Source organism: Drosophila bipectinata, chromosome XL, assembly GCF_030179905.1.
Source record: "Drosophila bipectinata strain 14024-0381.07 chromosome XL, DbipHiC1v2, whole genome shotgun sequence".
NCBI classification, from domain to species: domain Eukaryota; kingdom Metazoa; phylum Arthropoda; class Insecta; order Diptera; family Drosophilidae; genus Drosophila; species Drosophila bipectinata.
Window position 1 is genome coordinate 17099606 of NC_091734.1, and position 13491 is coordinate 17113096.

The 13491-nt window shown below is 47.8% G+C and overlaps 1 protein-coding gene across 1 annotated transcript; it reads right to left on the reverse strand.

Annotated features, from left to right (window-relative positions):
• Positions 1–6780: 6780 nt before the first annotated feature.
• LOC138926502 (uncharacterized) lies at positions 6781–8402 on the reverse strand. Its single transcript, XM_070280892.1, has 3 exons — positions 8397–8402; positions 7068–7363; positions 6781–6976 (listed from the first exon to the last, which is right to left on the reverse strand). Exons 1-3 carry the CDS (start codon positions 8400–8402, stop codon positions 6781–6783), a joined length of 498 nt encoding a protein of 165 aa, XP_070136993.1.
• Positions 8403–13491: the final 5089 nt, after the last annotated feature.

Here is a 13491-nt window from a genome sequence, read left to right on the forward strand (position 1 = left end):
ACAACAGATCGAATTAGCCAATTTGAGGCTAAACTCCGGGCGCCCCAGAAACGGAAATAGGCTCCCAATACATGTGCGAAGTCCATCGGGACCAAATTCGGCACTGTGGGAGAAGGTGGAGAAGAGCTATGAGAGCTGCTCCGATTTGCTAGCCGTGTCCGACGACAATGCGGCCACCTCGACAGTGCTGGAATCGAAGTACAGCTACTGTTACTCCTTCTTATCGAGGTGTAAAGCCCAGCTTCGGGAGAAAATTGCCTCCCAATCCTCTCAGGCTGCCGGTTACCTCCAGTGGATACCGAGGTCTTTGGGGGTGATTATCTTCGGTGGCCCACCTTCAGAGACTTGTTTACGGCCATTTACATCCAAAACTCGCGGCTCACCCCGGTAGAGAAGTTGTTCCACCGTGACGCCAACGCCATTGCTTCTAAAGCTCCACTTACCCATGAGGGATTTGTCGCAGCGTGGCAAAGCCTCACAGACCGCTTTAAAAACCGGTGGCTATAGGTCAACAGCCAGTTTAAGATCCTTTTCAACATCCAGGCTATTTCTCAAGAGTCCGGGGTCGCGCTGAAGGAGCTGCAAGCTACCATTCAGAGTTGGCTGACAGCCCTAGAAATGTCCTCCATCAATGTTGTGGCTTGGGACTGTCTCCTGGTATTTATGATTTCCTCAAAGCTTCCCAAAGTCACATTTTCTATGTGGGAGCAATCCGTACATAATAAGGCCGAAATACCAACATGGAAGGAGTTAAATAACTTCCTGACAGAGCGCCATCGCACGTTGGAGGCCATCGACGCATCAGGCCTAGTGGCTCCGGGCAATATCCGCAAGGGTCGGGAGTTCCTACTGCCCCTGCTCGAAGGCTCCATTCATACGAGACTCGAGTGGTTCCGGGCCCCACGGGTTGCAATCTTTGTTCGAGGGAGAACCACCCCATTCGCTTATGTCCGCGGTTCTTGAAAATGGACGTAAATGGGCGCTCGGACTACATTAAAAGGAAGCAGCTATGTTTGAACTGTTTTGCCCGAGGGCACCAGCAACGAGACTGCACGAGCGCCCATTCCTGCTTCACATGTCACAGCCGACACCACACCCTTCTGCACCGCGGCAATCCGTTCGCCACCGCTCCAAGTCCGCCTACGACAGCAAGGGCTCGACCCGCACAGACTGCCAGAAGCACAAACGGCTCAGAGGATCAGTCGGATGTGCAGGTGTGTTTCGCTTCCGGGTCAGGAGCCGTCCTACTAGGCACGTCCCTTATCAACGTGTGCCATTTGGGGTGCAGCTTCCAGGCACGAACACTGATAAACTCAGGGTCCGAAGCGACCTTCATAACGGAACGACTGTTCAACCTCGTCAAACCACCCTTCAAGACGATTCAAGCCCAAGTTTCCGGCCTTAATCAGACCATTTCCGCGCCATCAGACCACAAAATTGTGCCATTTCTCCATTCGGTCGCCGTCTAGACCCGGGCTACAATTAGAGACTGCGGCCTACGTTCTTCCGCAGTTGGCAGGAAATCTGCCATCATACCCGATTCCGCGAGATCGTCTCAAGGGGCTGCCCGACATTCCCCTGGCGGACCCCAACTTCTTTGAGAGCTCCCAAGTCGATGTGTTAATAGGAGCTGACATTCTTCCGTCCATTCTCCTCGGTAATTCCAAGGCTAACATCTGCGGGTCCCTTCTCGGTCAGGAAACCATTTTCGGATGGGTGCTGACAGGCCCATTATCTCCAGCCAACCCCCGCAGCGTGTCTGTTTTTTCCGCACGAGTTGCCCGCAGCCTCGGTGACTCACTGGATCAGGGAGAGGTGCCCACACGGATCAGTTTCGAATCGGATTCAGGGTGTGAGCACAATTCTGTCTCGACTCCATTTTTAATTTACGCATCGCATCACGCTGCACGGTGGCAATCAGCTGATGATCCGTCTGATCCGGGCCAAATTCTGAATTCCAAGATCATATTCAGTACGATGTCGCCACGCCCACGCAACGCCCAGTCACTGGAGAGCAGATGTACTCGAGGTACACAATCCTACCGATGCCGAGTCTGCAATGGGATCAATCCATTGAAGATGTGTCGCTTCCTACGCGACGAGAAGCGGCTCCGAGCGGTTCTCGTGAACCGCTATAGCTCGAGCTGCCTGGCCCACGAGCACTCCGACGGATCCTGTCGGCGTGGGGACGGCTGTAAGACGTGTGGTCAGGATCACCACACGCTGCTGCACCCCGTGACCAAGGAGCACCGGTCACGGAGCGCGGGAGACAATACACGGGGTGTCTCGCTCTCTCGTCGGCCGTCATCCGCCAACTCCCGGCGCGGTTCGGGTGCTTCTCGTCTTGCGTCCGCCAGTTTCCGGCATTTCCAAACCGATCCACGGCCGCCGACTTCCCGGCACTCTTCGATGACTCCTCGGCATTTTTCCGCCACTGGCCGGCAGTCGTCAAGCCTACTGCTTTCGTCCGCCACTCATAGGGTGCCGTCCACCGCTCGTCCGCCCCCGTCATCCGCGCCTAGGCAGTTTTCCGCCTCTCCTCGAAGGCCCCCGCAAGACGCGGTCGCTGCGCCCACCCTACCGTCTCTGCTGAACCGGAACAGCGTCAACATCGGGACCCGGATCTTGTGTACCCGTGTACGCCCTTTAGCTGCAGCGACGCATAGCTAGTGACGAGGGATATGTTCCAACCCGAGCGATTGCAAGGGGGGCAGGATGTTTAGGTGAGGGGCCGTTGTGCCGCTCAGCTGAATTAAAGAGCGCATCCGCGCTTAAAAGCTCATCCGTGCTGAAGATCGCATCCGCGCTCGCCCCTCTATGCATTCTCCCTCTCTCGTCGGCCGTTGTGCCGCTCAGCTGAATTAAAGAGCGCATCCGCGCTGAAAAGCGCATCCGCGCTGAAAAGCGCATCCGCGCTTAAAAGCTCATCCGTGCTGAAGAGCGCATCCGCGCTCGCCCCTCTATGCATTCTCCCTCTCTGGTCGGCCGTTGTGCCGCTCAGCTGAATTAAAGAGCGCATCCGCGCTGAAAAGCGCATCCGCGCTTAAAAGCTCATCCGTGCTGAAGAGCGCATCCGCGCTCGCCCCTTTATGCATTCTCCCTCTCTCGTCGGCCGTCGTCGATCGTCCGCTCTGATTTATATTTACGTTTAGCGTTTATGCTTTCTAAGTTAAGTTCAGTAGCATGTAAGCACCCAAATAAAGCTGAACGCGTTGTTTTGATTTTACAAAAGACGCCCTCGACTTCTCATTTAATTCTTACTCCTAGAGTCTTTTGCGGCAACAACGCCCCCTACAACATACTTTTTAATTAATCTACGAGCGATGCGTTTATTTTAGCAGCCACAACAACAAGCGTATTACATTTCCCCACTTTACATTCGCACTCGCCCTTGATAAACTTTGATAAAATTCGCCCTTTGATAAAATTGGGATCCTGCTTGGAGCTAAAACCTTTAGCGAAATCGCTTCATAGGAAATTGCATCAGAATCTCTTGACCCATTTGAAAATAAACTTCTCTAGTTCGTGTGTTGTAGACCTTTCATTTTGGTATTTATTTATTTTGAAATATCTTTGATCTTCTAGTATACCTAGTTCTCGTTGTAGATGAAAATTTTGACCAAACGTAGGCTTATACGGTATCGGGTTTTTGGTGAACTCCATATCGTAGAGCGACAGTTAATGCTACTAAGTTTTTCGTACTCTGACTTGGATCTATGTATGGTAAGCCTTAATAGCGGATGAACTGATCTATACACACTGTTGTAGGGGGCCGTTCCTGCTGCAAAAGATCCCAGAAATATATTGAAGTAAGAAGTCGGGGGCGTCTTTTCATTAATTCAGAAGGAACGCGTTCAGCTTTATTCGGCTGCTTACAGAGGATTTAAACTTAACTAGTACAAAAAAAAGACGATCGACGACAACCAACGAGTGAGAGAGAGTGCACAGAGGGGCGAGTGCGGATGCACTCAGCGCGGGTGCGCTCTTCAGCGCGGACGCACTCTTCAGCGCGGATGCGCTCTTATCCACAGCTTAACATTCCGCCCCCCTTGCAATCGCTCGGGTTGCAATAGGTCCCTCGTTGTTATGGCTGGTGACAGGCTCGGGGCACGACCCATCCAAAAACTGTGCACTGGGCCACTGGCAGCCCGTCCTGGATCTTCAGGAAGCCCGGTTGCATAATCCGCGGGTACATATTCGCGCCCAGGACGACGGGAGTTGGCGGATGACGGCCGGGCGCCAGACGAAACACTCCGTGTCCTGTCTCCCGCGCTCCGTGACCGGTGCTCCTCTTGGCGTGTCTTTCGCCGAGGACTTCCTTCCGAGCCCGCGGCTTCTCCACGAGGTGCAGCAGCGTGTTGTGATCCTGACCACACGTCTTACAGCCGTCACCCAGCCGATCCAGGATCCGTCGGAGTGCTCGTGGGCCAGGCAGCTCGAGAAATACCAGTTCACGAGAACCGCTCGGAGCCGCTTCTCGGCACTAAGGCGTAGGAAGCGCCGACACTTCTTCAAGGCGTGGATTCCATTGCAGACTCGGCAACGGTAGGATGGAATACCTCGAGTACATCTGCTCTCCAGCGATTGGGTGTTGCGTGGGCGTGGCGACATCGTGTTGGCTATGGCTGACGGAAATATGGTGAAGGAACACATAACATTATCAGAATCGGTGTGAATGAAGGTTCGGAACTACGGGCAGAGCTACGAGACAACACAATGGACAGGAACATTGGAGCGGAAGAAATGTTAATTACTGTGGGTAGGCGGACGCTTCCAACGGAAGAAGCACGACCTTAGAAAAGGGCCGCTTGACGAGCCCTCGCGCGGTGCGGATGTCGATCACGCGGACATGGCCATCGGATCCTGGATACACCGCGTCAACCCTGCCAAAACGCCACTCATTAGACGGAAGGTTGTCCTCCTTGATGACGACTATATCCCCAACGCGGAGATCCCTCGTAGGGGCTTGCCACTTATTCCTCTTATGGAACTCCTTGAGGTACTCTTCCTTCCATCGCAGCCGAAATTGCTGCTGAAGAGCCTTGAGGTGTTGCGAGCGATTAATGATGGAAGTGGTGTCCCCCTTTATCTTGGGCTCGACCGTGGCGAGAAGTGGGTTTCCCACAAGAAAGTGCCCGGGTGTAAGAGCCAACAGATCAGCAGGGTCTTCGGACATTGGCGCGAGTGGCCGCGAATTCAGGCCAACCAGGAGAGTAGCCAGCTCCTCAAAGGTGTATTTCCGCGTGGCGGTGGACTTGTAGAACAAGGTCTGTAAACTCTTGATGCCTGCTTCCCACAGGCCCCCCATGTGGGGAGCTCCCGGAGGAATGAAATGCCAGAGAAGCTGCTGGTGACTATAGGCACCGGTCACAGCCCCTTTTAGGCTCTGGAGAAAATCGGCCAGAAATTTCTCGGTCGTAAGGTCCGACGTAGGCTCTAAATGGATGGCCTTAGTGAAGAAGCACACAAACACCAACACATAACCCTTTGTGATGAGACAGGCTCTCCCCGTATAGTTTTTTATCTCGAAAGGACCGGCATAATCCACACAGGTGTACGTGAATGGGCGCTCTCCCTTGGGTAACTCTCCCATGAGTTGCGTCTGCAACTTCTTCTTGTGGATGACACATACCTTACAAGAATAGACGACGGACTTCCTCACCCTTGGAATCCAGAATTTGGCCCGGATCAGACGGATCATCAGCTGACCGTGCAGCGTGATGCGATGTGTAAATTGAACCAGGAGTCGAGACAGATGGCAGTCGTACGGAAGGATAATAGGGTGCCGTTAGTCATATTGGAGAAGATCAGAGTACGTGACCCGGCCGCAGGCTCTCATAAGGCCTTGCGAATCCACGAAGGGGTTCAGATTGTGAATCGGACTGGATGCCGATATTGGACGCTTTTCGCTGAAGCAGCCCATCTCAGAGACGAAGTGTCTGCGCTGAGTGACGGAAACTAGAAGACGTTTAGCCGACGAAACCTCATTAGCGGTCAGGTGCTCTTCAAACGAGGATCGAATCTTCCGCGTGCGCTGGATGAAGCGATTAACATAGGCAAGGACTCGTAATGCCTTGTCGAGTGTGGAAAAACGTTCAAGAAGATCTTCGGGGGGCGCCTTCGTGACATGGACCTTGAGTACTCGCTTCTCGAGTTCAGTCGCGGGGGCATCATTGCCATGAGTGGGCCAGTCGCTGCGAGACCTTTGCAGCCAGTCAGGACCGTGCCACCACTACTGGTTATCTGCAAGATCTTGGAGAATTCCGCCCCGGCTAGCGAGATTCGCAGGGTTCTGCTCGGAGCGGACATGTGCCCATTTCTGCACGTCGGTGAACTGGGTGATCTTGGTCACCCGGTTGACCACGAACGTTGTCCACTGGCACGCTGGCTTATGCAGCCATGCGAGGACAATAGTCGAGTCGGTCCAACAGTATAGGACAGACGCGGCCCCTGGCATTTGTGGCAGAACAGCGGTGGCCATTTCGGACAACAACAAGGCACCGCACAGTTCTAGCCGAGGGAGCGACACCGTTTTAACTGGGGCCTCTCGAGTCTTTGCAGTCAGCAGGGTCACTATTAACGTGGACCCAACCTCGACACGAACGTAAATTGCTGCGCCGTACGCCTTCTGTGAAGCGTCGCAGAACCCGTGGGTTTCGACCTTTAGGTGTGGTCGGAACGCGACCCACCGAGGAACACGAATCTGATCGAGCACCGAGTAATTCTTTAGGAAGTCAACCCATCGCTGACAGAAATCTTGAGGGAGGGCGTTGTCCCACCCTAGATCCAGAAGCCAAATGTCTTGCATGAACATTTTTGCCCGAACGTAAAATGCCGGATAATTTGGCTTGCCTGCGGATACTTCGACTCTTCGTCGTAAGCGAGCTGTTGCAGCGCACGGATCGCCAGGAACGGGGCATAATTGAAACTGAAGGTGACCGTTTTCAACTCGTAGTCGCGGATATCCCCATCGGGACTGCGAAACAAAATACGTTGGAGCGGACCCTTTGCTTGGGGTCTACCCAAATTTGCCGATACATCATTCGATGTCGGCGTTGAAGACAAACCTAAAGTATCGCCACTTTAGGATTTGAATCGTCAGGTCGGATTGTAAGACCGGGCCCGCGTAAGAATGTGGCTCAGACTGGTCCCGTTTGCGGACGGGCTCGAAGCATTGAAGACCACCCGCCAAGGTCATGCTTTCGGGCTTGAAGACGGCATGATGTGGAAGATAGTAGGTAGCGGAATTGCTTGCGGGAGAGACCTCGGTCATGTGGCCTAAGTCGATGTACTCCTGAATTACCGAGTCATAGCGGTCCTTAAGGGGCGGGTCCCTTTTCAGGCGCTTCTCATTACGCAGGAACTGAGCAAGGGCAAAGGACCGTGAAGCCGCTAGCCCGGAACCCTTCTGCCCGGAGTCGCGTAAGGGGAGCGTCACAACGTACTTGCCACACTCGTCTCTTTTCGTCGTCTGGACAAAATTGTGCTCGCAAACTGAATCCGATTCCGAACTTATCTGTGTGGGCACATCTTCCACCTCCCAGAATTTGGTGAGGAGCTGATCCATTGAGTCACCGAGGCTGGGGGCCATTCGTGTGGAAAAAACCGACACGCTGCGGGGATTGGCTGGAGATAATGGGCCTGTCAGCACCCATCCAAAAATGGTCTCCTGACCGAGAAGCGACCCGCATATGTTAGCCTTGGCATTACCGAGGAGAATGGACGGAAGAATGTCAGCTCCTATTAACACATCGACTTGGGAGCTCTCAAAGAAGTTGGGGTCCGCCAGGGGAATGTCGGGCAGCCCCTTGAGACGATCTCGCGGAATCGGGTATGATGGCAGATTTCCTGCCAACTGCGGAAGAACGTAGGCCGCAGTCTCTAATTGTAGCCCGGGTCTAGACGGCGACCGAATGGAGAAATGGCACAATTTTGTGGTCTGATGGCGCGGAAATGGTCTGATTAAGGCCGGAAACTTGGGCTTGAATCGTCTTGAAGGGTGGTTTGACGAGGTTGAACAGTCGTTCCGTTATGAAGGTCGCTTCGGACCCTGAGTTTATCAGTGTTCGTGCCTGGAAGCTGCACCCCAAATGGCACACGTTGATAAGGGCCGTGCCTAGTAGGGCGGCTCCTGACCCGGAAGCGAAACACACCTGCACATCCGACTGATCCTCTGAGCCGTTTGTGCTTCTGGCAGTCTGTGCGGGTCGAGCCCTTGCTGTCGTAGGCGGACTTGGAGCGGTGGCGAACGGATTGCCGCGGTGCAGAAGGGTGTGGTGTCGGCTGTGACATGTGAAGCAGGAATGGGCGCTCGTGCAGTCTCGTTGCTGGTGCCCTCGGGCAAAACAGTTCAAACATAGCTGCTTCCTTTTAATGTAGTCCGAGCGCCCATTTACGTCCATTTTCAAGAACCGCGGACATAAGCGAATGGGGTGGTTCTCCCTCGAACAGAGATTGCAACCCGTGGGGCCCGGAACCACTCGAGTCTCGTATGAATGGAGCCTTCGAGCAGGAGCAGTAGGAGTTCCCGACCTTGGCGGAAGTTGCCCGGAGCCACTAGGCCTGACGTCGTCGATTGCTTCCAGAGTGCGATGGCGCTCTGTCAGGAAGTTGTCTAATTCCTTCCATGTTGGAATTTCGGTCTTATTATGAACGGATTGCTCCCACATGGAAAGTGTGACTTTGGGGAGCTTTGACGAAATCATAAACACCAGGAGGCAGTCCCAAGCCTCAACATTGATGGCGGACATTGCTAGGGCTGTCAGACAACTCTGAATGGTGGCTTGCAGCTCCTTCAGCGCGACCCCGGACTCTTGAGAAATAGCCTGGATGTTGAAAAGGATTTTCAACTGGCTATTGACCAATAGCTTGACAGAGCCTCATTCGTCAAAGGTTTGTTGAGATTCCAGGCGGATGTTGCCTGATGCGGAGTAGAAGCGGCGCTAAGAAAATGACGGAACGGAAAATGGACAAGTACCGGAAAATTCGTGCTCGTTCGGAAAAAAAATTGATGACTGTCTATATACATATGTATATTTCGATCAGTATGGCTCGTACGTAAATATTGAATTCCTGGACTTGACCTTGGTTAGGATTTAACACAAAAAAAAAACTAAATAACTAATTTTTGCCTAATTGTCGGATTTAATTATTATGGAGTTGGAAGGGAGGAGTTGAAAATCTTAATTTTGAATAAATTGAGGTTAATTATCACGAAGCTGGAATGGTGGAATTGAAACCGCGGCTCGATTCAGACAGAAGGTTGACAATTAAATTATTTAATTATAATTTTTCGATAATTAAATTTTCGACTATAATTATTGAGTGGCCGGAAAGGTGAATGGCCCTGGAATAGAACCTGGCAAAAAAAAGAAGGGTGTAACAAAGTTTCAAGACGATAGCTTTAAAACTGAGAGACTAGTTTGCGTAGAAACAGACAGACGGACAGACAGACGGACATGCTTATATGACCTCAGGAGGTGATCCTGATCAAAAATTTATATACTTTATAGGGTCGGAGATGTCTCCTTCACTGCGTTTCACAAGCACTGCGTTTTGGACAAAATTATAATACCCTCTGCAAGGGTATAAAAATCTTCCTTTAAATATCGCGCTATTGAAGCGGCGGTGAACTTGCGGACAGGTTTCGGAAAGGAGAACTTGGTGAGGTGGAACTTGGCTCCACAAATGCTCCAAAATATCAAAAAAATAATTTCTAAAAGAAACGCTGGGGTATTCAAGTGTTTCCTATAAGCGGTTAGGGTTTTTCGTGGCCTTAATAATAGTAAAACCAGTATTGACAAAGGGTTTTAAACAAAGGCTAGAAATAACATCGTCGAAGTCCCTCTATGGTTTTTGAATGTAATTGGTCTCCATGAGCAGTCTTAATGAAAGTCGGTACAAGGCGTGGAACCAAAATTTTCCAGCATTGGAAATTTTGGTATCCTCTGCATGTTCGGATCGCTTGGGGCTACATTGCACTATGGAGAATTTGGCCATTTTTGTGGTATTAAATATTTTTATCAAACATCAATTTATCAGTTTTTTTATGCAATTATATAGCTTCGTAAAACTCAATACCAAGAATGATAATTATCAGTAAGTGCTATCGATTGTTAAAGTGAGCTGTGGACACCAATAATATAGGACACCAGTAATATAGGTTTTTATAATGTTTAGTGTATTATAATGCTTCCATTTGTGTGATTGCTTAAGGGGGGACATCTGAGTAGAGTTTTGAAAAAATCAGAAATTTTTTTTTTCGCTAAAAAAAATTTTTTTGGGTCTTTAAAATAACATTTCATAAGATAGAGTGCGGCCAAAGTGTCTAAGTGTCGAAATTTTCCATTCTGCGTCGATGCCTTACAGGTATGTCCCACAGTACTTTAAACTTTAAACGCGATTTTCTCGAAACCACTTTTTTTGAGTTGGCCGAACACGTAACTCGAACAACTCTTAACCTATCGATCTAAAATTTTGACAGTATACTCAGAATACATATGTCTATCGACACACGTATCGACACGTAGTGTCGAAATTTTCCATTCTGCGGCGATGCCTCACAGGTATATCCCACAGTACTTAAGGATGTAGTCTCATGTTCCGGCCTACTTTTTAGTAAAAAATTTTTTTTGGAATAAATGCGATCGGTCCAATTTTCACATATGCAATTTTCATTTTTATAGGCATCATAAACTATTTGAAAATATTTTGTTTAATTTATTCTTGTGTAGTTTAATACACTTTATAGCATGCCAAAGTATGCATATAAAAAAAAAATTAGGTCCCTGGCGCAGGTGATTTCGACTGCTAGAGTCATCCGAAACAAAAAATTAGAATAGATTATTGTTTTGTAAGCTTATGGCTCTGTCCCGTACTAGAATGAAATACTTTCATCAATAAACAACAAAATGGCGAACTGACAAAAAAAAAAATTTTAAAAAATTTAAAAAACTTATCTTAAATTAATGATACAAAAAAAACTAATCATTAAAAATAAATGATTCTAGTACGGGACAGAGGTGTTACTTTTTAGAACAACATATCCAAATTTCAGCTAGATCGGTACCATAGAATTTTGTGAATCACCTGCGCCGCACACAAAAATGTCGTTCCGAGAAAAACGCGTTTAAAGTTTAGACGCTACCGAGAAACTCATACTTTTCGGTGTAGGCGCGCTACGATTATGGGCTGTATCTCTGTCATTATTTGATATTTTTATTTGAAACTTTCGCCGTTGAGATACAGAAACTAACCAAACTTGATTTTTTGTTCTAGATAAAAAATTACGGACGTTAGGTGTTCGGCCATGGACCCCCTTTAAAAAAATAGGGCCCACGAATAAGGGCTGCAGGGCCGGCATTTTGTTTTCGATTTATTAAAAAAAAAATTGTATTGTGTAGTTTAAATATAATATAATAAAACCTCAGTTACGAATTTTCGATTAATTGTTTTTATTTGGCCAAAAAAAATTCCAGAAAATCTTTTTTTTTTCGCCTGTTACTCAGATGTCCCCCCTTAACACGAATTCATGCAAAGAAATCTCAATAGAGTTCTTGGGAAATATTTGTAAAAAACTCCCAAGGTAAATTGAAAATAAAGGAGAAGTCTTATTGACCCACCAAATATATTAAAAATATGATATATAATTTATTTATTTTTATTATTTCTAAAAATATTTAATATATATAAAGAGACATAGTAGAAATTGTTAAGTCGAATATAGCACAAAACCGTGTTTGAAATATTTAATACCCTCAAAATCTTGATTTATTTAGAAAAACCGTTTTTCAAGACATTTTTGCGCTTAAAAATTCCTAAACGCGTAATTTTAAGCCGATTTTAAAATTTCCAACGTTTTTCAATTGTTAAATGTTGTAGCTTTTGAAATCTTCCTTTAGTGTTAGGTTAGGACCTTGTTTCTCCTCATTTCAGGCATTTTTTATTGAAAAATGTGCTTGTTTTGAAAAAGAAATGGTTTTTCAAAAAGATGGGGATCCGAAGCACACTTCGAAAATTGTTAAGGAATGGATTGGAAGGCAACCATTTAAATAAATGGGATGCCCAGCACAATGTCCCGACCTCAATCCAATTGAAAATCTTTGGTCAATCATGAAAAGACGGCTCGGGCAGTACAAAACAGTTCCATAAAACAGGTAAAAATTTTGGGAGCGTGTTGTAGCTGAATGGATACGTATTGCCAAAGATATAATAGAAATTTGTAGAGAGCATGCCTGAAGTCGTACAGGAAGTCATCTCAAATAAATTTCTTTGGACAAAATATTAATATTTTTTTGGAAATTAAAACTTTTTGTAACGTGCAAAATTTAGTTTATGTGGGATTTGTTTGTTTTTAATTTATATCTCCTTGAATTCTTCTGTATCATCATTGTCAAAACAATTTTTGGATTTGGTTGTGTGATTATGTTATTATGGGTGACGAATGTCTGAGTCGTGAACATACACTAAATTTTGCTCGCCACACTCAATATTCGACCTGATAAACAATTCCTTCTATATCACTATTACCGCCGTCATAAATTTTATATTTGAATTATAGTTTATATTTGAATAACGAAAACATTAGAATTAGTGTTGAATAATGTTTGGAATTTGTTTTAAAAAATGCTAGATGTTAAGCTATTCTATATTTGTAAAATGGCGGAAAAACAAGGAGTCTGTCATCGCTAGGTGAAGCAAGCGAGGGGTGGGAAACGGACGAAGTTTTTTAGCGCGCGCCACACAGCATTGATTTGAGTAAGAATAAAGGAAAAATAAACCAAACCCAACCAATGTTGGCTTAAAAAAATCGTGTAGCAAACTCGCCCCGATCACAAAATTACTAAAAAAAATTTCTCCAATAACTTCGTTACCAGAGGATTAGGGGGGAGAAACAGCGTCGCGTCGCAGGCGGAAAACAGCTAAACGACTGGAGGCGAAAAATGTCTAAAAAAAACTAAGGCATCGCGTCCCTAGCAGCCAGGTCTTTGTTAAGTGGAGCACCTCATTTTTGAGGAAAACCAGAACTCCTGTGGACCTGGGCAGAGGAAAAGACTCTTGCGGATAAAGGCAGAGGTGAGGCGTCGCGTCCCTAGCAGCCACAGGATAGCAGACACAGCAGCCACAAAAACGAGAAAGCGTCGGAAAATTGGATACAGTGTGACGTTTGCGAAAGGTGGTATCATTTCGAGTGTGCAGGCGTAGACGACATTGAGAGCAAGGATTGAAGTTGCGATTGCTGTCTTGCGGGTTGCAGCCACGGCACGGCAAAGCGATAGCCATCGATACGCTAATCAGTATAGCCGGCAACGGAGAGAACATGTGCGGGAAGGCAATCCGGACATGAACAAGAACCATCTATTGTTAAAGATGGAGAAAAGACCATCTCATGCAGATGAACCCCGCTGACGTAGCGGTTGCTGGGATGTTTCGAGCCACAGATTCACCTACGATTTTTGTGGTATGACAAAGGCAGCGACAAATAGATTAGCT